General features: G+C 40.3%; 1 protein-coding gene across 4 annotated transcripts in view; it reads right to left on the bottom strand.

Moving 5' to 3' along the window:
- Positions 1-10,307: 10,307 nt before the first annotated feature.
- Positions 10,308-26,970, bottom strand: part of GRIK1 (glutamate ionotropic receptor kainate type subunit 1) — a 173,894-nt gene continuing 157,231 nt past the window's right edge. The window contains exons 16-18 of one of the 4 annotated variants that reach the window (XM_054072441.1): positions 25,026-25,276; positions 22,449-22,614; positions 14,496-14,633 (exon numbers count right to left, since the gene is read on the bottom strand). In XM_054072441.1, the coding sequence (XP_053928416.1) occupies positions 22,465-22,614; positions 25,026-25,276 (401 nt within the window). In that variant the 3' untranslated portion in view covers positions 14,496-14,633; positions 22,449-22,464. Of the gene's footprint in view, positions 14,634-22,448; positions 22,615-25,025; positions 25,277-26,970 lie in introns of those variants that run through there. The other 3 variants (XM_054072449.1, XM_054072433.1, XM_054072456.1) reach the window with 3 other exon arrangements.

The raw sequence follows: 26,970 nt of genomic DNA, 5'->3' as shown, positions 1-26,970 counted from the left end.
GAAAATCCCCATGCAATTTCCAACTGCTATGTTGCTGTTGATACATTAATCTTCTATATATTTTTATATATCACAACAAAGCAGAAAGCAGCAAAATAAAGGCAGGCGTACAGTAACTGCATGAGGAAACTTGGCCAGATGTTTCAGCAAGAGCAGAAATTTGAGCTCTTTCACAGCAGAGAAAGAAACAGTCTTACTCTGCAGAATTGCTTCATAGATAGGAAACGTGTATTTATTTACTTGGAATCACCTGAAAGTACATGGAACCACTGAAGTAAGGAAAATAGGCTCGGGTCAATAATCTTAAAGTCAAGCATGCAGAAGAACAGGTGCTTGTACGCATGTAAAGCCGAAGTTTCTCTCCTTTCCACTGGTGCTATATGTTATAATGTTTCTTCAGATGGTATAGCTGTGAGTCAGTCTGGCAGACACTTCAGAATAGATTGTCCCCATCTGCTTTTCAATTTCAGGGGCTAAACCCAACTTCAGAAAGCCTCGTGTCTTTTTTCTAGTTTCAAATGAAAAATAATATTTCACATTAACTATCATGGTAAGTTGCTACCTACAGAGGTGATGACTTCTTAAATAAGTGTAATAGTCCAGTCATTTGTTTTAAAAAAAAAAAACCCACTCTGGCCAAATTGAATAAAGAGTGATCATCTACTAGTATTAAGAATGACATGGCTTGCTGCTGCTTTGGATCTGGATCAGCGTCATCATTCATAAACATTTTTAAATAACATGGCAGAATGGAAGATGCTCAAATCTGTACCTGAAAAATCCACCAAAGTCTTCCTACTGAGAACCTCAGAGGTAAGGAAGTAGAAGCAGAAAGGATGCATAGCTAGCAGACAAGGTTTATGCAGTAAGTTCAACATATTTTACCCACATTACTTTAAATACATTTTGTATAAATCAAAGGTCACATTTTAAGTCTCTGTTAAATCATCAAACAGTTCTTTTTAAGATGTCAGCAATTCATTGCACAAATAGTCTGCCAAATGTTTAATCAATTGTAAATGGCATGCAGATTTCAGGTAAAAGTTGGGGAAATTTTTAACTGCAGGTAAATGTAGATAATATCAGCCCTGGCTGATTTAAACTAGGCAAAGCCCTGATATAAATGATTTCAAAAGTGTGGATTATTCTGAAAAGTCATATTCTATCTTATTAACATAACTGTACTCTTTGTAGGTCGACCCAACAGTTCCTTGGCTGTGTAAAATCAGCATCTTTGCAGATCCATGTCAGTGGCTTAGGGAATACATTGGGTCAAACCTTGAGAAATAAATATAGTTGTGTAGCGACTATAACCCTGGACTTTCCTCCACTTTTTGTAGGATGGGGAATGGCATGCAAGGAGTTGTGTGGCTTTTCTGGTTCTGTCAAAATATAGACCTTGAACTCTTAGCAAAACTAGGTCTTCTCTCATTTGCACTGAGATTAGATTTAATAGTTGCGTGCCTCTGCTTCTTCCCTTTCTCTTGCCAGTCTGCCAGCTACATTCTTCTACATTTTTCCATCACATCAGCTTTGCCTGCTTCCTTTTCACTCAGTTAGCTTTCTTCACAGCCTGTTCCCTTCACATGCAGGTGTAGGATTTTCTCTTCTCACACAGTACCTTCCTTCTCTTATTTTCTCCCCTATTATTTCTCCTATTAAAGTGCATCTTGCTCACCATCTTTCTAAATGTCTCTGCCTTTTCCTGCAGATCCTCATTAAGGACTGCAGCTTCTTCGCTGGCATTTTCCCTCTTTTCCTGCATCTTTTAGGTGGACTAGGTCATCACTCCAGGGCTCTTCCACCAGCATGGCACTCTCGCCTGGCTCCGGGCTCAGCCCTGCTGCTGCATGCTTCATGGGACATTCTAGAGCTTCTTCCCCCAGTCACACCATCCTGCAAGTGCAGATCTCAGGGGGGCAAAGCAGCAAAGTCCTCCCAGGAATCAAAGAGAGAGACACTGCTGGGGAGACACAAAGAGAAAAACCCAGCCACCACAAGGAAGTGGGATGAAGGTGGAATCAGAAGCATACTGTTAAGCCATCTTTATCCAAGAACCTCATCACAGTTATTTTCCCATTACCGGATTTTTCTGAGGGAGAAAATTGACTTTGGAGTAGGCTCAGAGCTCACTTGTAATTGGGACCACGCATTACTTTCTGATGTGATGGTCTTACAGCGTGGCAGCACCTGGACACACTCATTCCCTCTTGTCTGACATTTTCTACTCAGCCATGCTGACTCTTGTCAGGTCTTCTTTCCCTTTACAGCTCTGCCCAGCACTTGCCGTCTCCACTTCTCAATGGCAAGCCTATTTCTGATCACGTCAAGGAAAACTCCTGTGCCCTCTGGTGGGTGTTGCAGTAGTAGTATCTTTTCAGGTCATTTTTCCTGCCACATTTGTGCCCCATCACTGCACCCTGAACTTCTGCTGTGCTTTGGACTTTCCACTTCTCACCTCTAATTTGTGGTCATTACTTAGTCATGGGCAGGAGCCACTTTTGTTTCAGCCCACTAAGTCATGTAAGTAGTTGGGATCAAAGTGTGTCCTGATTTATAGTACACATGCTTTCTAGCACTCGAGATACCAATCATCTCTTCCTGTTGATTAAGGGAATTTACAGCATGCTACAAGCACTGCACTACTGTGTGCAAATAAATAAATAGAGTATGTTCTGGCTCAGCTCCGTCTGGTTATGTTATGTGCTCCTTCCCTGGCTTGCTCTGCCCTTGTATTGAACTCTGTTCCTCTCTACAGAGCCCTGGGGAGGGACACAGGGTGGGGCCAAGGATGGTGGTCTTGAGCCGAGCCCTTCCCTCAGGCTCTCTCGGTGCTGGCAGGCATGATGCCCAGCTGAGGATATTCAGGTAACTGTGTTTTAGGTGCACGTCTTGGAAGGGGGATCATTTCACTTCCATAACGGCATTTTTGAGTGTCAGACAATAGCCAAAGCAGAAGCCCAGGAGTTTGCTGGGTGCAACAATGCTCTAACATGCTCTGCATGCCATCTGTTCCAGGCCAGCATAGGGCAGACATAAGTTCCATCTAAACAGCCTCCATAATGTCAAAAAATATTATATTTTACTTGTCAGACTTAACTGTCCACTTACCTGCATTTAAATCCTATGGATGAATTTCAAGCAATTAAAGTTACTTAAACCTTGATAGAAATTGGTACTGGGCATGTGTTTGTCCTGCAAAAATAGGATCAAATGTAGAAACAAACAAATTAAGCTGGTGTGCCTGCATAATGCAGCACAGTTTAGATATCTTAAATCAGCAATTGCCTCCAGTTTTGGTACTGGTATGTACTCCAGTGGCACAGGCATTCTTGTCTAGTGTCCCTGTTGAACACCGTAAGCTTGCCTTAGTGGGTCCATGCTTCCACAGGAAAGCCCATGAGCAAAAGCCTCTCTATCCTCGCTACCTTCTACTCTGTGGTAGGGAGTAACCCGAGCTCTTGCTATGAATATTTGCTTTCACTATGGCATATGCTGCAGAAGCAGGCCACTGTGGGCATGATTTTCCAGCTTTTATCTATTTATTTTGTTAAATAATGCATGTGAGGTAGATATATTGGTGATATGTTTATAGCTATCTGCAGAGACAAAGCTGAAAGCAATATACATAATTAATATATTCCTCCTGTTGAATGTTTGTTACTTAATAGTAGGTCTCATTAAAATCAATAAAAGGAATAAAGAACAAAAGGACATAGATTTACTGAATTTAGCCCTTAGATAATTCTCAAATAGGTCATGATAGTTAAGAATTATTTTAAATTAATTTTATTTTGAAAACGACAGCTGTTGCTAAATACTACTATCAAAGATTGTCTTCCAGCTCACTTTTCTTCATAGACAAGCAAGTCTCAACCCTTAAAATACCAGTGTGCTAGCTCTGGGGTGTACAGCTAATGTTTGTAGAGATGCATTTTACATGTTAAGAACATAAATTGGAAACGATAATTTACCCATCAATAGTTGGACAAGTTTACTGTCTTTAATTAAATGGTCAGATAAAGCCTTTTATCTGACTTTGTAACGCTGTGCTATCTCAGTGCCTTCTAAACAGATTGCAGTTATTGATCTCCAGATATACGCTGATATGAGCAGATAATTTACATGTCTAGTAGATAGCAAAGATCACCGTGCAAGGTTCAGTCTATAACTGAGGAAACATTTTTGCATGAAGATAAGTAATATTTTGGGAAAAGTAGGGACAATGACAGCATGCTGGAAAAGCTTTCCTCAAGCCTCAGAGCATCCCTAGAGACACTCAGACTGATTTAATAATCACAGAAAGATTATTTAATCTATCAGGAACCTGGGGTTTTATTTTTTGAAGATAAGTAATTTTCAATTTATTTTGAAAGGAAAGCTGGGGAAGCAGAAAACAAGCATTTTTGTAAAGAAAGCTGTCGTTTATGGGGACTTAATATAGTGACATCTTTTTGAAAACAGAAGCACTTGTCAAACACATGTGAAACTTGATCCTTGTGCTTTCTTTCCCCTCAAAAGAAGTAGAACCACTTAATTTTGTTGCTGTTCTGGTGAAGACATGGACTCATGGGTGTGCACAATGTTTGTTAAAAATAAACAGCAGCCTACCCAACACCTCTGGGTGCGAAATCCTTTGGAAGGATTTGCAGGATGCAGATGTTCTCCCCACCCCTCTACTCTGGTCCATGGGGGACTGATACCCAGGCTTTGCCTTCTGAGAGGGCCATTAATCTGACAAGCAATCTGATTAAATGAAAAGGGGTAAATCCCTGTTGGATAACAAAATGCTAGATTAGCAGTTAGGAAACCTTGTGATTAGAGAGATTAACTGCTAAAGACATCATTCTTCCGGATGTAAAGACTCCATTTTCATTTAGAGCTGGTAGTCCGTGAAAAACCACTGCACTAGCAATTAGGAAACTCTAAACGTGCTGACCTGCAGAAGGGTGATTGAAGCTTAAGATAACTTTGGTAGGAGTATTTCTTGCTGTTTGCTTGTTAGGCAATCCATTTTTCTTTCCCTGGACATTTCAGGCCTTCTTAAAAGATGCTGTTTTCTTTGAAAAAAAGGGGATTTGGTGCTAGCTACTACTGGGAGCAGAAGTTCCTCTCTTTGGCTTTATCATTTCATTAGGTATGAGAAAATAGCTTTTAAGAAAGCATGTGGCTGTCATGATCAAAGAGTTCCCCACAATTTTCTGAGCTGCCTTCTGGAAATCTACTGCTGAACCACAGAATCATAGAATAGTTTGGGTTGGAAGGGACCTTAAAGCCCACCTAGTTCCACCCCCCCACCATGGGCAGGGACATCTCCCACCAGATCAGGCTGCCCAAGGCCCCATCCAACCTGGCCTTGAATGCCTCCAGGGATGGGGCAGCCACAGCTTCTCTGGGCAACCTGTGTCAGTGCCTCACCACCCTCATGGAGAAGAAATTCTTCCTTATGTCAAGACGAAATCTGCCCCTCTCCAGTTTATACCTATTGCCCTTAATTCTATCACCACAAGCCTTTATGAACAGTCCCTCCCCAGCTTTCCTGCAGCCCCTTCAAGTACTGGAAGGTTGCTATAAGGTCTCCTCGGAGCCTTCTGTTCTTCAGGCTGAAACGTGAAAGGTTACAGTGTTCTCGTCTAGTGGCACTTGCAAAATTCTGTTTAAACAGAATTAAACATAATTTAAAAACTAATTGTTGAAATATGCTTAAATAGCCACCCTTAAATTAGTTGGCTAGTTTAATTCAATATAGACATGATATTTACATTTTGCTCTGAGACGACAAGCAGCAGCTTTAAAAAACATACTGCAAATATTTTTGCAAACATTTCTGCATCACTTTTGAAGTGCCAGGTGAGAGCTCAGCACTTTACTGCTCTAAACACAACTGCATAAAACCTGAAAACGTGATAACTACTAAATGAAAAGGAAATACTAATATCTTGTAGAAATCTGGACTGAAAGCTTTTGAGGATTCCCATGTTTATACCAAGTTTCCTTTTTCTACAGAGTAAAGATTATTAAAAAAAATGAAAACAAGGAATGCAGAAGAGGAAAAAATAACTTCATAGAGGATGCATTAGGTTTGCACTTAACAGTCAGCATTAGAAGTGATTTCTCACTTTTCTCACTTTCCAGAGACATGGTATAGAAGTAATTAGATTTAAGTTAAATTACAGCCAGAAGTGTAATTTTGGGGTACTCCCCGCAGCAACCTTTATTTAAGCAACCGCTTTTGAATATTCTGTTAGGACCTAACTGTATCTTTGGGCTTCTAAATTTTTTAAACAACACATAGTCATACTTGATTTAACAGAGACTTTTGCTAGATAGACTTCCATATCTCACTCCCACTGAAACCAAGAAATCTTTTTCCCCTGTACAGTCAGGATGAGTTAAGGGTTCATGTGGTGTAACTAAAGCACTCTGGACATCACTCAGAACAGTTTCTCTAGTCAGTATCTTCAGCTGCATGGTGCTGTGTGCATGAGTAAAAGCCTGTGGGGAGAAGTTTCAACTCCATCTGTGGATAATTCATTAAAAATTTTCCACTGTCACCGCTTCGGAACCAGGGAATTCACAACCAGCTTGCCAAAGCAAAGCTTTACGAGTCTTTATCATCTTCATTGCCATTCTGCGACAAACAGAAACAAATCTCCCCATACACAGCTTTTCTCCCTCTACTTGTGCTAGTTTGCTATACCCCTTTAAGCAGTTAAAACATCATCCACAGTGCTCTCATCTGGTCCTACCTCACTGGTTTTTTTGAGATCAGAATAGCATTGTTTTCAGGAAGAGATGGCAGGCAGCTCTAGGATGGATATTTGTTCTTTAGGTATCTGTAGAAATCACTTGAAAATATCTTAACACTTCTGCAGCAGGACTGTTTTTTTTCAGAAAACATACGATGCTTTTGTTGCAGAAATATTCATTGCAGCAGAAAACTAAGCACCAAAACCATGAAGAAATCCAGACATGGCAGCTTTTTATGCTATTGCTTTGTAGAAAACCCAGTGCGGGAGGAGGAAAAAACCAAAACCTAGGCCTCTTACAACGTCTCTTTTACTTTATATTTAATAACTAGCAGAGTCTAGTGTCAGAGTGTAGTGCTGTGGCCAGAACCCAAGGGAGCTAAAATGGGTCAACTGATGAGTAATTGGGTTATTTGAACTAATTACTGCCTGGAATGAGTCACCAGGCTGGAGCTCATCTGGAAGTTGAGGACAGTGCAGACCCAGTAACCTTGTAAATGTTCCTTTTGCTACCCCTCTTCAAAGCTCAGTGGCATCCCAGCTTTTAGCACTTTAGCCATCCCTGAAATTGTCCTTGCAGTTTTCAAAGTGAAGAGTCCTCCCTGCTCCAAGTGTTCTGGGACTATTAATAACAAAATCCTCATTTCTGTAACAGATTCTCAAGTGCACTTGTCAGTGAAGGTGCTGCAGATGCAGGACTGTCACAACAACCTCCCACTCCCCGTTTGGCTGCCCATGTGTTGTGTGCCTACAACTTCTGGCTCTGTATTCCCCTAAAATATATGTAACCACCACCATCAGAACGACGCTTGTCCCACTCTTTTGAATTTTGCCGCTTATCCACCAGTTAAGGTTGAGGGCCAACGATAAATGAGCCTGCATGGAGGGGTGCACATCTGCTCTAGTCTGGCAGAGAGGTGTAGGAGGGAGTGAGACCTCCCAGGTGATTTACTCCCAGTAGTGCTTCACTCATACACACCATCTCCCTAGGAGCACATCTGGAACAGCCAGCACTTGGACCTTTCCAAAGGGTGACACCTACTTCTTGATGGTCCAGTCAGCAGGACATCCAAGGGGGCACGACATGCACCTCTCACAATGCAGAGTTGTAAGACCTGACTTTTTGTGGTGGTGGTAGGAGACACGCTGTGCACTGAGTCAGGATGGCTGTAGACTGCCAGAGTCCTGTGGGCAAGGTCCCCACTCTCAGGAAGGAAAGAGTCAGGGAATTGCCTGTGGAAGGAAAAGTGAATTGCAGACACATGGCTTTCCCCATATCCCAACAGCACAGCAACCCAGACCAAGGAGTAGGGGAGCTTGGCAGCTTCCAAACAGCAGCTTCTCTGAAACCATTGGAGAGCCAAGAAGCTTTATGGGCTGCTGCCCACTTTCATGCCTTCTAGAGCAGAGACGCGCAGTGTTAATCTGGTTCAGGTGTTTCTGTAATTGTGATTCATTAAGATAACCACAGAGATGCGTGGCTAGCACCTGTGTGCTCTTGCTGGGGTTGTGTCAGTGCTCTCAGCTGGGAGAGGAAATGTATGGCCGTACTGGCTAGTTCAAGGCTTTTTCCTCCTTTTGTAGTTCCTTTATGATATATTTGTTGGCCTCTGCAGCATTGAAGGTGCTGTTGCAAGCAGCCCCTAAGTAACTTGAGGGCATGATCAGTGTGATGAGTTTTATCTGTCTTGCCTGGGCAGGATTGCCCACATGCTCTTGACAGCGCATGGCTGCTTCAAGAACAGCAGCGGGCTGTTCTGACAGAACCATTTCTCCTCCACCAAGAGGCAAGAGGAGGACTAAGGGTATTTAGTCCTTTCTGAGGATGTCTATAGTTTTTATGTTATTCAGAGTCAGTCTGAAAATCCAGCCTCCTCCCAGACCTTGGTTTGTGGGAGACCACTCTGTGTCACCGACTCAGCCCACATATGGCTCTGGGCCATACATAAATACACTATAAATGGGTTACCCGAGTGTGGGTCTCATCTTCTGGGCTCTGTGACTGCTATCAAAGTCTGGAAATGCAAGGAAGATCTTCATGTCTTACACTGATACCTTTATAATGCTTGCTCTAATAAGAACAGAGTTTGGATTTGGGGGAAGTGATAAGAGGCAAACAGGAATGTGGCTCGAGTCAGACTTCATCAGCAGGCAAAATCATGCATCCTTATCAATCAAGATGGCTAAAAAGAAATTGCAGTTGTTTGACAGCTGTAAGTGATGTATCTCTAAATAGTGGCACTCCTGATCACTGAGAAATCCTTGCTCTTGCAGGCTTGATGAAGAGTAATTAAGGGGCAAGCTCAGAAGTCAATAGATGCCCCACGGGATTAGAGGTTCACAGCAGACCCACTCTGATTAAAGACCTTAAAAGGCAGTAGGCTGATCCTCATTTGTTCTGCAGTAGCTTATCAATCATGCTTTTAGTCTGGACCAGGAGCACACAGCTTAAACAGTCGCTCACATTTTTCCAGGATTCCTTCTTTTCCACTGGGTCTATCTTTCCACCTTTTCAAGAAAGTTAAGGGATATTAAATAACCCTTACTAAACCCACAGACAGGTGGTGGGTAGCTGTATGGGAAAGATCACCTGACACTAAAACAAGGCCATTTCTGAATGTAACACATTAAAGCCATTCAAAAGCATCCATCAATACTATTTTCTTTTTCATAAAATGTGGGAATGCATGCCTGCTAGCGCCAAGATAGAGATCTAATGTGGATATTGGCTTTCCTAATGGGTAATCTGTAATCAGGCTTCCCTGCTATGGCACTCTGCCACTCAGGGAAAGAGGCAGAAAAGTAATATTAGTTGGGATACAGTGAAAAGGTCACGGTTATTATATCTGCTACTATATTGAAATGTAAGATTGCTCTGTGCTTGTCCCTCCTTTCTTTCTCATTCGTGAAGTGAATTTATAAATAGCATCTGAAGCTAAGGAAAATGTTTCTAGTGACACAGCTTGATTTGCAGGAGAGAAGGAACTTTACAAAAGGATTTTGTTTTGCTTTAAACATGTCTACATACAGAAAATATGAAAAGTAGCACGGCTGTGAGTATAGCAGACACAGTGAACTGTCTGTACACAAATATGTGGAGAAGGGACCTGTCTGAACAGCATATGAGCAGCCTAGCCAGGGACCTAGACACATTTGGAGGAGGTAGAAGATGTCAGCTCTGAATTAGGACAGCAGTTGGCTCAGTCCTTAAATATCGGTAAGATCTAAATGGAGCCCTAAGCATATTCCATATCTAGAATTTTAGCTAGCTGAAATATGAAATATTCTGTTGAATCAAGGTGGGAAACACAGTGATCTTAAGCTCCCCACAGGTCTGTAGGTGATCCAAGTTGTGCTCATGGCCAAGGACACCTTGGGAGCATGGGGAGTGACCCCCATTGGGCAGTGGGTCACTGCTGGCCTGAGGACAGAGCAAACACTAGGAGCAAATGTCCTTTGAAGTCCTTGGTAGTGTCAGGTATGCTTTCCATAGTTTCTTGAAAGGTCATATATACATATACATATACATATACATATACATATACATATACATATACAGGCTGATAAAGAAAACATTGCCTGGAGGGAACAGGTCAGATGGATAGGGTGACTTGTCAGGGTGGAAAGCAGTGGCTGCTTGGAAGTTTTAGGGAATCCCCATTTCATGGAGTAGTTCACACCTCAAATCCATCCAGTCTTTGGGGAAAATTCATACTGAGGTGAGATATTGGGGTTTTTTTATAAACAGTTACCAACTTGCATTCTAAGAGCTGGCAGGGAAGGGTGAAGCTACACATCATGATGTACCACTTCATGAAATCATGGCAGGTGAGTTAGCTCTTTTGAAGCAAGTGCAGTTTGTTAAGCTGCCATCTGAGTTTAACACAGAATCTTCCTGATATGCCGTGACTCTTTCAAGCTACTAAAAAGGAAAAAGGGAAATCAAAGAAGAACCAAATATGCTTTATGAAGAAAGAAGAACCAAATATGGTTTTCCTGCTGTCACGTATTTCTTCCCAGGCAGCAAAGAGCCTGATTTTTTTTCCCAGCACCTTTTTATAAGAGGTAGACCACTAATACCTATGGGCAAGTAGAAACGTAAAAAATTACCAAACAAAGTACTGTTTCTTATTTTCAGGAAAACATTAGAAAATTCTAAAAAAAAATGAACATGGAATTCTTTAACTTCAAGCTTTTAGCCACAGAAGAGTGTTCCTTTAAAACCATAATAATAAAAAAAAAAAAGGCTCGATCATCAATATTTTATTACTTTGAATTTACTCATTTAAAAATATCTTAGCTGAAGGCTGTGGATAGCAGAACAACAGAGTTACAAAGGCTGAAAAATAATAACACGCTTTTCAATCCTGGTATTAGAACAGTACTGGTGGTCTGAATGGCCTATTTGTAACTTGATGGTCACATAAATAAATGAAACTACCTTTGGAAGTATGAGAGCACCTTATTATAAGATCCTCTGTGAGCACTCAAGGCCAGGGGCTGGTTTTCTTAATGATTACTGATCAGCCCAATGTGTCATTGCAGCATATAGCAGACTAAACTTCCCAAAGGCAAGCACTGATTTTAGAACTTCCTACTATAGTCACTTTAAAAAAGACTCTTCTCATTCCTTCCCCAAAGGCTGATTGCCTTAAACCTCCTGAGAGAAACCTCTGGAGCATAGACACAGTCCATAAGAGATGCTGGAAAACAGTAATAATAATTCGTATCTTCAAAGGAAGGAAAAGAAGAACACGGAGTTTTTGGCTGGTCATCTTTACTTTATTTGCCTGGCAAAGAGTTGCATGAAATAACTACTCTGTAAGTAATTGGTAGGAAATGAGCAAGAGTTATTATGAATCTGTCAAAGCCAGGTCTTGTTAATCTGATAAATTTCCTTCATTAATAGCTTAATGGGCCCTGTGGGTGAGAGAAGGGGTCCTTGAGAAGCCTTTGATCCTGTCCTGCATGACATTTTCATAAACAAGTAGGGCCATAGGCCAGATGACATATACCGTACGGTAGTGGAAAATGTTATTAACTGTCCTATTAACTCCTAGAGCTTCACTGTTAATATTGGGGGATCTACAACAGTTTATCCACCATCTGTATGTCCTTTATGGATGGTTTTAAATGAGTACATTTGCTAAATTTGCAGGTATTACCAAGCAGGTTCTGGTAACCAGTATGTCTGGGGATAGACTGATCTTGAGAGACTGGGGAAACAGTTCAGTAAAAAACAAACCAACAACAACCCACCACAAAAGCGTACAATCCTACATGGTGATGGAGCCTAAACTCAGGCTGAAATAGTTATTGCCTGTAACAATGGGAGGTCACCCACCTTACCCAATTCAGGCAAGGAGATCTCCTCACAAAGGTCACAAAAGGCCTTTGAGACACATGAAGACATTCTTCTGCCCAACTCGGCATGGTGGAGAAGCAGATCTAATTTTGGGAATTGTGTTTTAAGAAAGATATGGAATAATTACAGAGACCCTTGGGGAAAGCAGTGGTAGTGATGAAAGGTTTAGAAAACTTAACTCCTGTGAAACAGCTAAATGAATAGAAGTGTCTTACAGTCTATAATATCAAAATGTATGAGGCAGGGCTTTTAGAAGCAATACAGTTTGTTGCAGATTTGCCTTGCCATTTAGCACAGCGTAAAAGCTCACAGAGAGCAGTGGTGTGAGGCGAAGTTGGAGGAGACATTTCTCCACTCAAAGGCTTTCACATTACATTCTTCTTTTGCAGAGGAAATGGCCATCGGTACACGGGAAAGGCAATCAATAGCAAGCACTAAGCTCCCAGGAGGAATGTAAGAAGAACAATAAAAACACTTTGTTGAAGTACTTGGGTAATGAACATTGCCACAAGTTGAAGCAAATATTGTTGATACAACTCGGGCTCACCTGGCTCCATGTGCTGCGCAAAAAAGCAATCAGTGGCTTCAGTCCTCTGGTTCCCTTTTTCAGCCTTGCCTTAGGATTAGAGCTGGTGAAGGCGCTGGAGAACAAGACTTACAAGGAGCAGCTGAGGGAACTGTGGTTGTTTAGCCTTGAGAAGAGGAGGCTGAGGGCAGACCTTATTGCTCTCTACAACTACCTGAAAGGAGGTTGTAGAGAGGAGGGAGCTGGCCTCTTCTCCCAAGTGACAGGGGACAGGACAAGGGGGAATGGCCTCAAGCTGTGCCAGGGGAGGTTCAGACTGGAGATCAGGAAAAAAATTTTCACAGAAAGGGTCATCTGGCACTGGCGGAGGCTGCCCAGGGAGGGGGTTGTGTCACCATCCCTGGAGGTATTTAAAAGATGGGGAGACAAGGTGCTCAGGGGCATGGTTTAGTGGCAGATAGGAAAAGTTGGACTTGATGATCCTGGAGGTCTTTTCCAACCTAGTGATTCTATGTGGTCATTGTGGTGAGATTGCTCCGGACAGACTAGGTCTTCTTATATAATCTGGCATGTAGGAAGGCAGGGGTACAGCTCCCAGCTGCTGGGCACGAGGAACATCCATCTCCTACACCCACCTTCATCCCTTGAAGTGTGTGTGTGCCTGCATTTCACCCATTCCGTTTTGCAGGCATCCTCAGACCTAACTGCCTAAGCTGGCACCAATAAAATCTTTAGGAACAACAGAATTAATCATAGAGACATCACAGCAATAATATAAACATGCTTCACCTCACTGCAATATAAAGCAACAGATTCTGAGGGAACAGTTTCTGAGGGGCTGGATGGAGGGATTTGCTGCTGTAATGCATCACTATTCTTCAGACAGAAGTTTCTTTACAAAAAAGACTTAATTTCTCCTTCACTGTTAAAACATTTTGCCGATGTCCCCAGCCGTTACAAGAAAAGGTTTCAATTTCAGAATGCTGGCTGCATTCCTATGAGATGTTATTATCTTTGTGGTCAAGATTCAGTATAAATTGAATTTTCTTGGCTCTTACTTCTAAGGGATTTTAATTTTGAAGTCAAGAATTGTTTTATTGGTATCAGGAGCTGGAGGATACGGCAGTGTGATGATGTCCATGTTGTCTTCCCCTGTTCACTGATCAATACTTCTGTGATTTTGGTTTTTCTTTTTGAACATCTAGAACCTGGAGCCATGGTATTACCTAATAATTGTATTTTAAAAGAAATTAGAAAGAGAAAAGATAAGGAAAAACAATTTTTATCACAGAAAAGAACCCAAAGAGTGTTCCTTAAAATATCAGAGAAAATACAAATAACTTAATGCTGGGTACCTCAGTATTTAATACATTTGTTAGTCATTGCTTATGAGCTAATTACATGAATTTTTACTTTGGTTGTCCATGTCTTGGTTTCTAAACAACTGTGCTCAGTAGAATCGCAATCTTCTCTTCAAAAGGGAAAAAAAAAGTTCCACTCCCAGATTATTGGAAAAAAAGAACCCTGTCTCTTGTTTATTTATTTATTTAGAAAGCACATACAGCGATGCATGGGGAGGGGAAGAGAGATGCAAGACAGGCGAGCATACAAATCCATCTCAAAAGAAATAGTGAGACACTTCCCAGATGATTAGTAGTACATCAGTCTATGTGAACATTTAAACTGTTGTACCTCTAGATTAAAAAAAAGAAACCACAGAGAATTTCTGAAGAACAAGGTAAATGTCGGCATTTCAGAAACCCCACCACAATCAACTTGTAGGCAGCAATGTTTTTGTTTTTTGTTCCTGATATTTCCTCAAAGGGGTCTCTCTTGCTCACGCTATGGTTTCTTTCCTCAGTGTCCGCCTCTGGTGACAAGTAAGGATACTTGTGAATGAAGACTTCCCCTTCGTTCTTGACCTTTTCTTTAACTTCTTCTGGTGCTTGAGTGAAATTCCAAGCTCCTCCATTATCGCATTGAAAGAAAGACACTGGTGGAAAATGGAAATGGCATTAAAAACTTCTTACTGAAGGCAGGGTTCAACCACATCCTTTGCACAAACGGTGGTTTTTAGAAGCAGGGACCTGAAATCTTACTGGCTGCATCAGAAAGCTTCTCTGTTCAGTTCTGCCAGCTTTGAATAAACCCCTGAGGTATAATAGGTAAGTCTATATAAGTCATATTTTTGCCTAAGTTGGCTTCCACTGAATTTAATTTAACTTTGGCTTAGCTAAAGCTGATTATTAATGTTTCTGAAATTCTACACAGATGCACTCACAATGTTTTGGTGGCTTCATATCATAAAACTCACCCTTCTTCAGTAGGTAAATTCCCCCCTGACCTTAAAGGAAAAGATATCTTCTTTTTAAAGTCACATGTATGTTAGCCACAAAAAAAAAGGGGTATACTAGCAGAAATAACACAATTTTTGAAGATTCTTTTGTGGTTTACTTAGATTCCCCCCACAAAATTAACAGACATTTCTAAAATATAGCACAGTCCTCAATCGTCTTCTTTCTTTGGAAAGAATCTTTTTCAAACACTGTATGTTGAAGAAATGAGAAAATGACCACAAGAATAAGGTAGCTGAATAGTTTAGAAAGAAAGGAGAAATCTTCTGAATTCCCACCATCACAACATTAATAAAGAGATTTTGGCTAAGTGGAAACAATTTAAAATCTGCAGCTAGAATAATTACACGTAACAAAATAACACAAAAAGGCATTAAGTGGAAGTATCTAACAATGCAAAAAAAAATGTTCCATGCAAATATATAAAAACAGATTATTCATATATAAAATGAAGTGATTGTAGCAGTGGGAAACAAAGCTTTAACCACCTTATCTTCATCAAGCTGAATAAATCCTTCCTACTAAACCCTTTCAAGAACTGCAGAAATGACCAGCTTTAAAACAACTGGTTAAAATTACAGTTCATGTAGAATGGCAGCAACAGCACACAGAAGTGGTTCTCTGTATCCAATACACTTTCTAGAGTAATACCAGCGCAAGATAAACAATGTTCAGTTCTTAACCAGCAATAATCCAATAGTGACCTCAGATAAAGGGCTAAAAAAAGTTAAACCCGACATACTATTTGAAAAGAAGAAAACTCAAGCTTTCCTAGTAGCCAGCTATTCTAGAGGAGTATTTTCAAATGCAAAAGAGAATATGAGAGTAACCTAAATCAAAGCTAAATCATTTGCTTAGGGTAGCAAAGGAATCCCATAGAATTGAATTCCACACACTGTGCTTCTTTCTCTTCAGTATAAACCCTCCCTATAATGTGGGTAACCGTGGTTCTGCAATGAGCTCAAGATATCAGTACACCAGTGTGTGTGTGCGTGTTTTAAACGTATACGATCTTGAATATGCCATCCTGTCGATTTGCAGGATGGGATGCAAACAGATGAGATAGTTTTAATTTTTGTTCATCTAAAATTCTTAAGTCTACATAAATTAAACTATTAATTCACGTCAGCCCAACAACATAATAGCATAGGCCAGGGCAGTGTACTGTTTTTTAATTTTTTTTTTAAATTACTGTCTGAAATAGCCAGGAATATGCTGGTGCAGTTATCATTTAAATATCCCTTTTGACAATGCAACATAGGAATTCCAGCATTACTAGAGTTAGAGTCAAAAGTGTCTGCTGCAGTCTAAAGCCCTTTCGAAGCAGCAGGTGAAGCAGGTGTCATCCTGACACCATTTCTATATTTCTTTGGGCTTTTTTAGAGAGTAGCACCACTTACCTCCAAATTAATAAAACTGTATTCTTTCAGAGGATGACTTAGCACAGATAATTTCTCTCTACTATCTTAGTTTTAATTTGGCTTTCAAAGTCTAGTTTTCAAAGTGATTCCAGAACTCCACAGCAAATAAGAAAAGGATCACATTAACCTCTTGTAGGATTTATCAGATTTATTTTTATTTTCTTTCCCTGTTGTTCTTACTAACCTACATATCATATGCGTATTTAATAACAGTCATCAGTCTCTGCAAAGTGCACACAGGGATGTTTTTTGCAGATGAAATAGTACATTTTACTGCCTTGTTAATAGGCTTGTATTTTAATTTTCCAAACTGATTCATATTATTCAGAGTATGGAATTGTCATAATGTCTTTCAATTTCATATCAACAAATCAGTCCCTTAAAGACTATTTTACATTTGCAGTTAGCTATTTGAGACATATTGCTGGCATTAAGTATATGAGGCTTTTAATATCTGACTACATGATTTGTGAAGTGCCCACTGGTTCCACTTCCAACTCCATTTTGAATTTTAAAATAAATATTATAAGGAAGACTTCAAGCTATTCTTAGAAAAGGCTTGGATGTTTAGGTCTTCTCTAAGAATTCAATTTTTACCTAGTTGTTCATCCATAGCAGTCATATCTAAAACAATATAAAAACATTACTCTTCTTGTTGATGTTCTTTTCTGTAAACTGATCATGTTTATCTACCCAACGAACTATGGATACAGGACACTCAAAATCTGAAAGGACTCTGTCTTATTGAAACTCACTCCTATCCCACACTGGCAGTGCAAGGTCCCTCTCGTGCTCACCCATGAGAGATGTTGAAACACACCCAAACACACATGGGAATGGACTCGGATATCCTATGGGGACAGTGGTTTGGGAGAGGGACAGGAATAAGGTTTACAGTGATAGCTTCATGGATCTTACACCTTGCAACTCCTGCTCCTGGCTTTGTAAACCCACAAAAGCAGCTTTACCTTCACAGTCGTGTTATGCTTAGTTTTGACAGACTTAAAACACCACTGGCATGAGTTTTGTCAACCTGAGGCAATGAATTAAATGTAGATTTAAGACCCTGGACTGATCTTTCAAAGTTATTCATATAACTGTGGACGTAACTATGGCTTTGATCAATTTTGTGCATATTCCTGTCTGACATCCTACGACCTTTGAGAAAACCTGTTGGAGGTGGCAAAGAGCATTACAAATGTGGAAGACACAGGGCTTTCTCTGTCCCTCTACCTTCACACAGAGCTTTAGATGGTCTAAAAGAGCAATCTGAGATGATACTTTGAAACTTCAGGGGTCTGGTTACTCATTCAGAAGGACAGTTAAATGTGAACTTTCTTTTGAGCCCTAGGAAGCATAGCTCAAAATCCTATTTATCTTCCGGGCTTTTGTGTGCAATCAGGAAAACAAACAGATCTCTGAAAACTGGATTGCCCTGACTTTCAAGCAGTAGAAAACAGTAGAACAGAGCAAGTTTAAACTCAGCCAGAATGCTGTAGGATTTATAGGAAAATCACAGACAAGAAACGCATTCAGTGGGGACTCCAAGATGGCCCTCTGAACAGTACCACGTCTGCAGCATAATTATAGTAGCCTTTAAAAAGCGGATAGTGACATTAAAATTCCATTTAAAAGGGTAATATACTGTTCATTTAGTCACATATGCGGATAGCCAGACTGAAAAGGTTTCTTTAAAAAGCTGTTTTTTAACATGCTGTTAAGTCCACTTTTGAGGTGTTGACAAGAATGAAAGCAGAGTAGGCACACAGCAATACATTTAACAACAGAGTAACAAGTTTAACATTTTGCTTTTAGTCAGCCTGACTTTCTCATTCTAGCAGTGTCAAAATGCTGCAGGACATGGCATGTGAGGCTAAGAGGAAATGTCATCCTTTAAAAACGGAATAGATTTTGCTCTCCTTGTGATGCGAGACTCTTTCTCTTTGCCCTTTGGTCTTTTCAGCGGGCTCTGAAAGCTTGGACATGAAGCTCCCAATGCCATCCTCACACTCCCATACAGAAGATTGTGTTAAGCTTTAGGATAATTATAGATTAGGGATTTAAAAAATAACATAAAATAAAGTAGAAACAAGACTGAAAAAACCCATACTGTAGTCAGGCTTAATAGATCTGCTTCTTACGCTTCTGGGCTACAGCTGGGGATAACACTTTCCAAATACATTTTATCAACACCTTGCAAAAGAAAATAAATAACAACAATAACAACAAAAAAATGTGCTGTGTTGGAGAACCGAGAACTAAGAAAATTGAAGAAAGCATGGCAGATTTTATTCTGGAAGAACACCTGACTTGCTAAGGCACAGAGAAGAAGGTGCAAAAGTCAGTTTGTTTTTTTTCTACAGTGCACTCATCACTGTGAAGCTGGGATGCTGGCATGTGTCTTCTACTGAAAGAAAAGTGATTTGTTTGTGTGTAGTGCACCAAAGGAAAATACCCAAGATAGTTTCTCCTAGTGAGCAAACTGCTGCTGCAGCACATTAAGAATCTGTTTGAGCATTCTGTCACTGATGGCTAATTGCATGAGTATATCACTAAATTAAGTCTTTTAAACTGTCAGAGTCTATTGAACAGTGAGTGTCAAAACAGTATGAAAATAATCCATGGATTATTTTAATGCTTCCTTAGTTAAGCAAACTTTTCTTAAGTTTCCCGTTTACAAGAAAAAAAGTCAGTATAACTACTTGCTGGTCTCACAAACCATCTAAACACAAATGGGACAGCTCAGTGAAGTCACAGATGATCACTGTCATGTTTGGAGGAAATAGAGGGGTTCAAACAGATGTTCATTGAAGAGTTTGCAGACATGACAACCTCACAAATATATCTGTTTTGCAAGACCCTCACTGAGATAGGGGATTCCTTTCTTCTCCCCTTTCGTTGTTTCCAAAGAGCTAAAGATGTGAAGGTTCAAGGCTTTGATCTGAGAGAGATGGTACAAGCACATGATACTTTGAGGAAATATCTGTCTAGTTGTGGGAAGTGTTACTGAAATACTTGATCTAGTTCTGCAGTGCAGGCATATTGCTCATCCACCTTCATCCTAGCTCTCTGAAATAGTGATCGTGTGGCCTTTTTTCCTCTCACTCTTCTCTTGTCTGGTTGGTTCTCGCTCCTTCCACCTGTACAACTGCCTGATTGGACTGCAGACTGTTTGATGAGGCCAGGAACTGCCACTAAATAAAGGCAGGCACATCGACCCCAGCCAAATCAACCTGGCAATGGCTTGGGACTAGCTTGTTCAAGCCTCCTTTGCTTTCAATGGTAGGTGGCTTCTGTGTGTCAACTTGCATGCCTTTTGGTTTTTTTTTCTTCCAAACAATTATAAATTTGAATAGTTTGGAAGTTCTGAGTAAAATGCACCAACAGCAAAATAAAAATTAATACAAAATGACATAGGGTTGTGCTTACAGCCATTTTTCTCCCAAAATAAGTTTGGCTATGCTTTACTGGTATTGCAGTGCCAGAGTCTGTTATAGCTCATCCATCACAGTCAGAATTGTGGGCTCTGTGCTGATTGCACAGCAAGGTCCCAGTGCTAAAATACACCTGAGAAAGGATCTGATTTCATTATTGGGTCCTGGGTGCAGTTACAAGGCTGCAAGTTAGGAAGATGCAGTGGTGACCACCCGTATTTGTGGACAGAGTAATTTTTTTGTGGTCGAATTTCAAAGTACAGCTGACACAGAAGCTTAGAGCACTGATAAGCAGAAAATCTTCAAATGCTTTAAGACTTCTTGAAGCTCATTAAATCTATGCAGGAGTCCTCCCAGGTGTCATACACTTAATGGGAGATAGTGTGGACTCTGCCTTCTCGAGCCTCACCTTTAACCTCAAGGCACCTGCCTTTTCCTAGAACCATGGCAAATCTTGCAAAAACTGCCTATACAAGCATAGATTTGTTAGTTATTGGGTTGCATGCTGTCTCTTCACTGCCTCAGCTGCTAGCATATCTGCTAAGGAGCAAGCAAAGCTTCTTTTCGTAGTTAGGTATGAAGCTCTGTTAGGAAAAGGAGGAGTTCCTTTGTAATTCCCACAGACAAGTTGAAATCTATGAGGTTGTCTGTGGGGACAGCTAGACGTGGGGAAATGATGACTGTTGCTAGCAATGTGACTGTTTTCTTGACAGATACGGAAATGTTTACCCTAAAAGTGACAGAAACTTTCTGGATTCCACATTATATAAACAGTGATTAGAAAACTGGTAGAACCTCGAAGGATTTCTTGCATAGAAGTAAACATGTTAGGAATTTTCCTTCTCCTCTGAGAGCTGAGAGAAGCTGAATTTAATTAGTTTTAAATCTCTTCTACTGGGAAACTGCAAAGAGCAGTACTTTCTTGTACGAGGGATACAGAAGATCTAATTTAGGTCTTTGCTGGCAAGAAGGCTCATTTTATGAAGAAACAAAGATTTCAAGGAGCTACTCAAACAAGTTAAAGTGCCATTTTGAGCAAGACAATTTTTTTGCAGTGTCTGAAGTGGAGCATAAACACTCACACACATGGATCAGTACTGGTAGAGAAGAACTGGCATAGCCTAGCTCTGAGAAGTACATCTTCTTCACAAAAAGTACTTAAGCCTATTGCCATCATAAATAATGTTAGCAAAAAATTGTAATATGAATAGAAGGAAAATACAGGTCACTGCTTTTCTCAGCAGCCAGGTATGAAAGAAACAACTCAAGAGAAGAGTAGAGCTTCACTGCAGCACTTCAGCAACTGAGTGTAAAGGCATCTACTCAGAAAAGTTTTCTAATTGCAGCAGAGTCTAGAAATGGCCCCTCAATGAAACAGATCATTAACTTGTTTGATGAGGAGGAACTAGAGTAGGAAAGAAAACACAAAGTAGGTGTGAAGGGTGGGAAATGCATTGGTGAAACTGGCGGTAAACTGAGAGATAACGTAATACAGATAAAAGGTAACCAGGTTTTGGAAACATGGTTGTTTGCCATGGTTCATGACACCCTATGGGCTGGCATCTCTATGCATTTTGTGTATCTCATCTTGTACTATTCCTTTTTGTGGTAACAACAGATCCAGTCCACTGACTCCTGCCCCATCAGTTCTCAGACTAGCTGATGGCTAGAGGAAATCAAACTGTCATACTTCCAGGGTATAAAAAGCATGCAGTACCAAACCCCTTCACAAAAGTTTCCTTGCACATTTCAATATGCAAAACAATGCCAAGGCTTTAGTGTTTGATATAAATTGATATCTTAGTTTAGTTTTGCCATAAAGGAGTCTTCTATATTACAAAGCCTTACAACAGTGAGCATCATGAATTGCTCAAGCCAAGACAATGGAATTATTCTGAGAAAGCTATATACTGGGGGTGCCTGAGGGTGCTTTTGCTAAATATGTTCTTAAATGTTAATGGTTACATGGCATAAAATTTAACTGATAGATATGATTTTGTGTTATGATAGTTACTTGGAGGCTTTGGTTAATGAATTTTAAATGGATGAATTAAAATTCATTAAATATTGACACTGGGAATAAGATATGCCAGCTAAAAATCTCTGGCTGCTTATAAAAGGGGTTCAGAAAGTTAATGGAGCCCTGCAGGTTATTTTCTGAGGTTTATAAAGAACTGCCTTGCCCATGTGCTGAATGCTTTGGTAGAGATCAAGCAAAATATATATCCATGCTTTTTAGTAATGAGATTGCTATTGGTTCATTTAGGTTTGTTAGAAGATGAAAAGGAGGTAAATAGTTTTTCTTACCTGAAAAAGATGAATTACCTCATGAAATGAAAAGATGACAATTGTACTTAGAGACTGTGATAATTCTTAAAATCTGCTACAGTCTATTGCACTCACTCTTGCTGTAGGTGTAATTATATTCTGTGATATGCATTTAAACTGCCCAAATTTCCAGGACTTTGACAATTTGCATTAGATAAGCTTATCTCCTGCTGAAGCAAGAGGCACTTTGAAGTCATTAACTATGTGCTGGTGAGTACAACCTTTGCCATTGTGTGCACTATTTAAATTTAATGCTTTCCATTGGACACACCTTTTTTCTTTCCTGACTATACAGTGTGAATTGAGGGCTGTGTTCGAATCCCTCGCTCCTCTCGGATTAACTTTCCACAGTCTAACTCCGTAGATAAGGTGGTGCCAGAGGTAGAGTTGGATGGATGGGTTTGCTTACACTGTAGTCCGTAAAAGAAACAAAAGGCCTTGCATGCAAGAAAAGAAAAATGGAGAAAATAAATAAATGAAAGAAATAAAATTAAAAACAAACATGAGAATGAGATTCAAAAGTTATTTAAATCAAAAGAGACTCTATTTATGGAAACAGAAAAGTCATAGATTGTATTCAACTCATGCTTTGGATTAGCTTAGTGATAATACACATTGCATAGCATTTTCCACCTAAGCTTCTTATTTCACCAGAATAAAACCAAAGCAAACTGAGACAAATCAGATAGTAACACTGGAATCACTAGTTCTCTACATCCTGTAAAATCACTTCTGGAAAAGAACTATGATATTGCCTCATTAACTCACTTAAAAAATTTAATTATTAAGAAACCTCCTATAATAAACAACACACTGCTGTGAAACAGTAGTACAGTTTCAGAAACAGTATATAAATAAGAACACTATGTTATTCACCCAACATGTTGCTAAGTAAATTAACACTCCCTTGTGATGTAAAGCTTTAGGTCTACTTTAATTATGACTTTATGAATGCATTGCCTTTCCCAGACTCTTGGGATATTCTTTCCAGGATATTGTGCACCATAGCAGCACGTAAACTAAACATTTTAATCAGCTGCAACTGTTTGCCAAAACATATTTGAATGAAAGATCTCCTGAGACATGTATGAAACAAAGATATCCATACATTCTTTATGCATTTTGTGCTAAAACTGTTTTATAGTGTTAAAAGTACTAATCAGAAAGCTAACATGGGTACAAAATACATTCATCCTCTATCTCTGACATATTCCAAAACAGGAACACTGATATGGCCTGCAAAATTGTTCCACAGGAGCTGCATCTGTTGTTCATAGACAGTGCCATTGTCTTTAATGAGGGCTTGCTCAGGCACACATGGAGATGTCTGCATGGTCAGGAGCTGCCCTCTCATGCAGGATACTGTGAGGACCAAGCCCACTGATATTGGCATTAGGTGTCACGGACCCACTTTAACACAAAATACCATTTGGAAAAGGAAGATGCATGGTGGAATTAAGCTCACTTCCTTTTGGCTGTTTCCACAGAAGGTGGAAGCTTTAGCTTACGGTGATCCCTTATCAGTAGCAAGGAGATACAGGTGATTTATCCTATCCAAAATCAGATATTGTCCTCCTGAGGCCTTCAGTCCTGGTTGCTTGTTTTCGCTCAGGTGTCTATCCCTCTCACATCCCAGCACCACTGCTGTATGCAGTGTAAAGTGCACCTCTGAGACCTTGTTCAGAATGCTCTCCTTCTCCTCCCACTCATCTCTCCTGCCTTTGTTAAGTTATTTTTATCAAAAGTAATTTCTGGCATCTATGTCATCAGTCTTTCAGGATTACACTTTGGATGAAAATAATGAATTGCCCATGGAAAAGCTCCTGCCTTTCCCATCTAAAAGTGCAAAGTGAGCTTAAATAACTCACTTCGGAGTAGATGCCTTATGTCTAGAAACCTGAAGTTAGGTGATATGAACCTGTCTCTTGCTGATTGCCTCGGGGGTCACTGATCATGCAGCGCAATGTGACCCTTATGCCTACAATAAGTCCTGATGAAGTGAGGAGGATCATAGCAGCTATAGCAGTTGAGCCAAACAGGACCACATCAGGATCTAGGACACAACCAGAACCAGAACCAAACTGGCACCAGAGGAGGCAGCCACAGTAGGAAGGTTGGCAAACAACTTAACAGATGTTCAGTTACCGCTCATGTCTTGTTTCTTTTACAGTGGCTGGTGGTTTGGTAAATGTGTGTTTACACTCTATTTTAATGATTGATTCTACCTCACAACATGCTGTAATACTTAAGGTGTGATTTATACACAGTATTTCTCTTGTTTTCCCTTTGTCCTTTTAAATTGCTCATTACGCTTCAGTGGAGCCATAACCAGAATTTCTTTGGCTCCATAACCTTACTTTACTGTAGCATCCATCACGTTTCAGTAGTTCTCCCTCCTTTGAGGTGCATGCTTCTGCAGTGTACAAATCCCTGGCTGTGAAAAAAATGCTTTCTAGAGCAAAAGAAAAATTACACTTGGGGATTTGGAAGTACATTCCTGTTGTTAGTCAGAGAGTTGATGCTAATGCCATATAAATAAAATCCAGTTGTGTTTTATTCTTTTCCAATGCAATTTGTACTTGAAGTCTTAAAGATCAAGCAGAAACCATTTGAGAAATTAATCGCTCTTGTTCTGCATTGCCATACTAAACAGCAGTAATTGGACTGTGAGTGAGGTACTTCCCTGTTCTTATTAATAAATTATTTGTCTTTAGCTCCAGAAACTCATGGTGAGTGTTCAACAATACAAAATCTGCACTCTGGCAAAGAGACATATAACGCAGTCACGTCTACATCCACAAACCTCAGCCTCTCAGAAACAAAAGCAAGCTGGAAATGGATAACTTACCTGCTCAATATCACTGTTTTTCCTTGATTTATATATAAATTCACCAATGGCTACAAACACTGAAAGAACAAGCCCTGCAGCGAGCACTATGAAGATACCCCCAATATTCTCCACCCCGAGAGCACTGGCTTCTTTGCTGTCCTCCTCAGGGCAGCCATTGCCTCGCCACCACTTTTCCTTCATCATGTGGAGCTTTCCCTCCTCTTGGAGCTGGAGGATGGCGATGGTGATCTTGTCCCTGTAAGGAGACCCTGCAAGGTGAAAGCAAGACCCATCAGTACTGGTTGCAGCAAAGTGAAGACAGGCAGGCAGTAAGCTGCTGCTATCTGAAGCAAAACTGCTCCCTTATGGGAAGACTGATTATTCCAGTGAGAAGATCTTGGTTTCTCTTCAGCTGGAATTGGACTATCTGTTGGTGTCTGCTCTGGGGACTCGAAAGCAGAAGGCTCCTTTTGTGCAATTATTTGTTTCAGGATTCACTATAATTTCTAGGATCTCCTACTGAGGTTTGCTTAAGCCTTGGCAGAGGGTTTTCTTGCTAAGTAATTCCTCCAGAGCATGTTTGGATATTGCTTTGGGTGTCCTTTGAGACTTTCTGCTTTGCATCTCTTCTATTTACTTCAACATCTGTTTATTTTTCCTACTGCATGTAAACTGAGTAGCTGTCTAAGAAAAGCCCACAGTCAGACAGATACATTCTCTTCTCTTTTATACCTGCATAAGCCCTTAACTCCAGTTCAGCTGCCTTACAGCTTATAAGAATACAAGGCAGCCCAGTCTTTTTTTTTCTATGACTTGCAACAATATAGGCACTGCAAGCTGAAAATAGCAACTATTTCATACTTTTTATTTTCAGGCCAACAGCTTGCTAAATCATGTGTCTTCAGGCTCAGCAGCATTAATGGGTCTGTACAGTATCTGGAAAATAGCTGGGTCATTGGGCAGTTCAATCTGCTCAAGTTTGCCTCTCACGCAGTCTGCTCTGGCTCTTGGTCTTCCAAAATCTCTGCTTCCTATAAGTCCCTTCAGCCAACTCATGCTCTTCCAGAAACACAAGTCTGCAGCCCTAAAGGGGGACAAGGGAGAGGCTTGCCGCTCACCCTGCTTCTGTAGCAGTGCCTAGTTAAAGGGAATTGCTAACTGTTAGCTTTTCCCATGATGCCAGAAGCTAAAGATATCAACAATAACAGCATCAATCCTGTGATTAATTATAATAGACAAGCAGGAGTTGGTTTTGGCATTGTGAGAGAGACTTTTCTTCATGAGGCAAGGATTTTATGATGGCAAACAGGAGAGGTTTACAAGAAAAGCTGTTTGCTCTCAAAGGCATATATGTGCCCCCAGATCCTGTCATGTTGGACTTCCTACAGTTGGAAGCATGTAGTGTCTGGGCTGAAATATAGTCAGTGTCATGAGTCCTTTGTGTCCATGTGGCTGACTACTATCCATCCTTTCCTCTCTTTTAACACATTAATAAGACTATTTTCTTAAGCTGCAATTTCACAAAAAGTTACATTTTGCTGCAAATTAAAGCAGCGGCAATTCTCAGTCTGATCAAGGTAAATAAACTTTAAGGCAGAATGTGTGCCAGAATTTCAGTGACAGCAAGGTGCACATAGATGCAAATATTTCAGCAAATCTCCTAGGCACTTATTTTGTGTCTTTGTGCACCTAAACAGCCTTGGAAATTTGGCCTCGCAGCTTCAGTTTTCTTTCTTACATTGCTGTGCAGGACACTATTAAAAAGAACTGAAAGATGAATACAAGTCCTCCTCTCTGCTTTCCATTTTCTTTAGGCCACAGCATTGTCTGAGGAGAACTGATGTGAAAAACATTGCAGTTCTTTATTTGTTGTGCCAACACTCAGCTATTTTCCAGTGTATCTTACTGCCAGCACTAGGACATGCTGTGACCACAGATGCCAAGAGACACGTGTCAGATTATA

This window comes from Cuculus canorus, chromosome 1 (genome assembly GCF_017976375.1).
Source record: "Cuculus canorus isolate bCucCan1 chromosome 1, bCucCan1.pri, whole genome shotgun sequence".
Lineage (NCBI taxonomy): Eukaryota > Metazoa > Chordata > Aves > Cuculiformes > Cuculidae > Cuculus > Cuculus canorus.
This window is presented reverse-complemented; position numbering and strand designations above follow the sequence as displayed.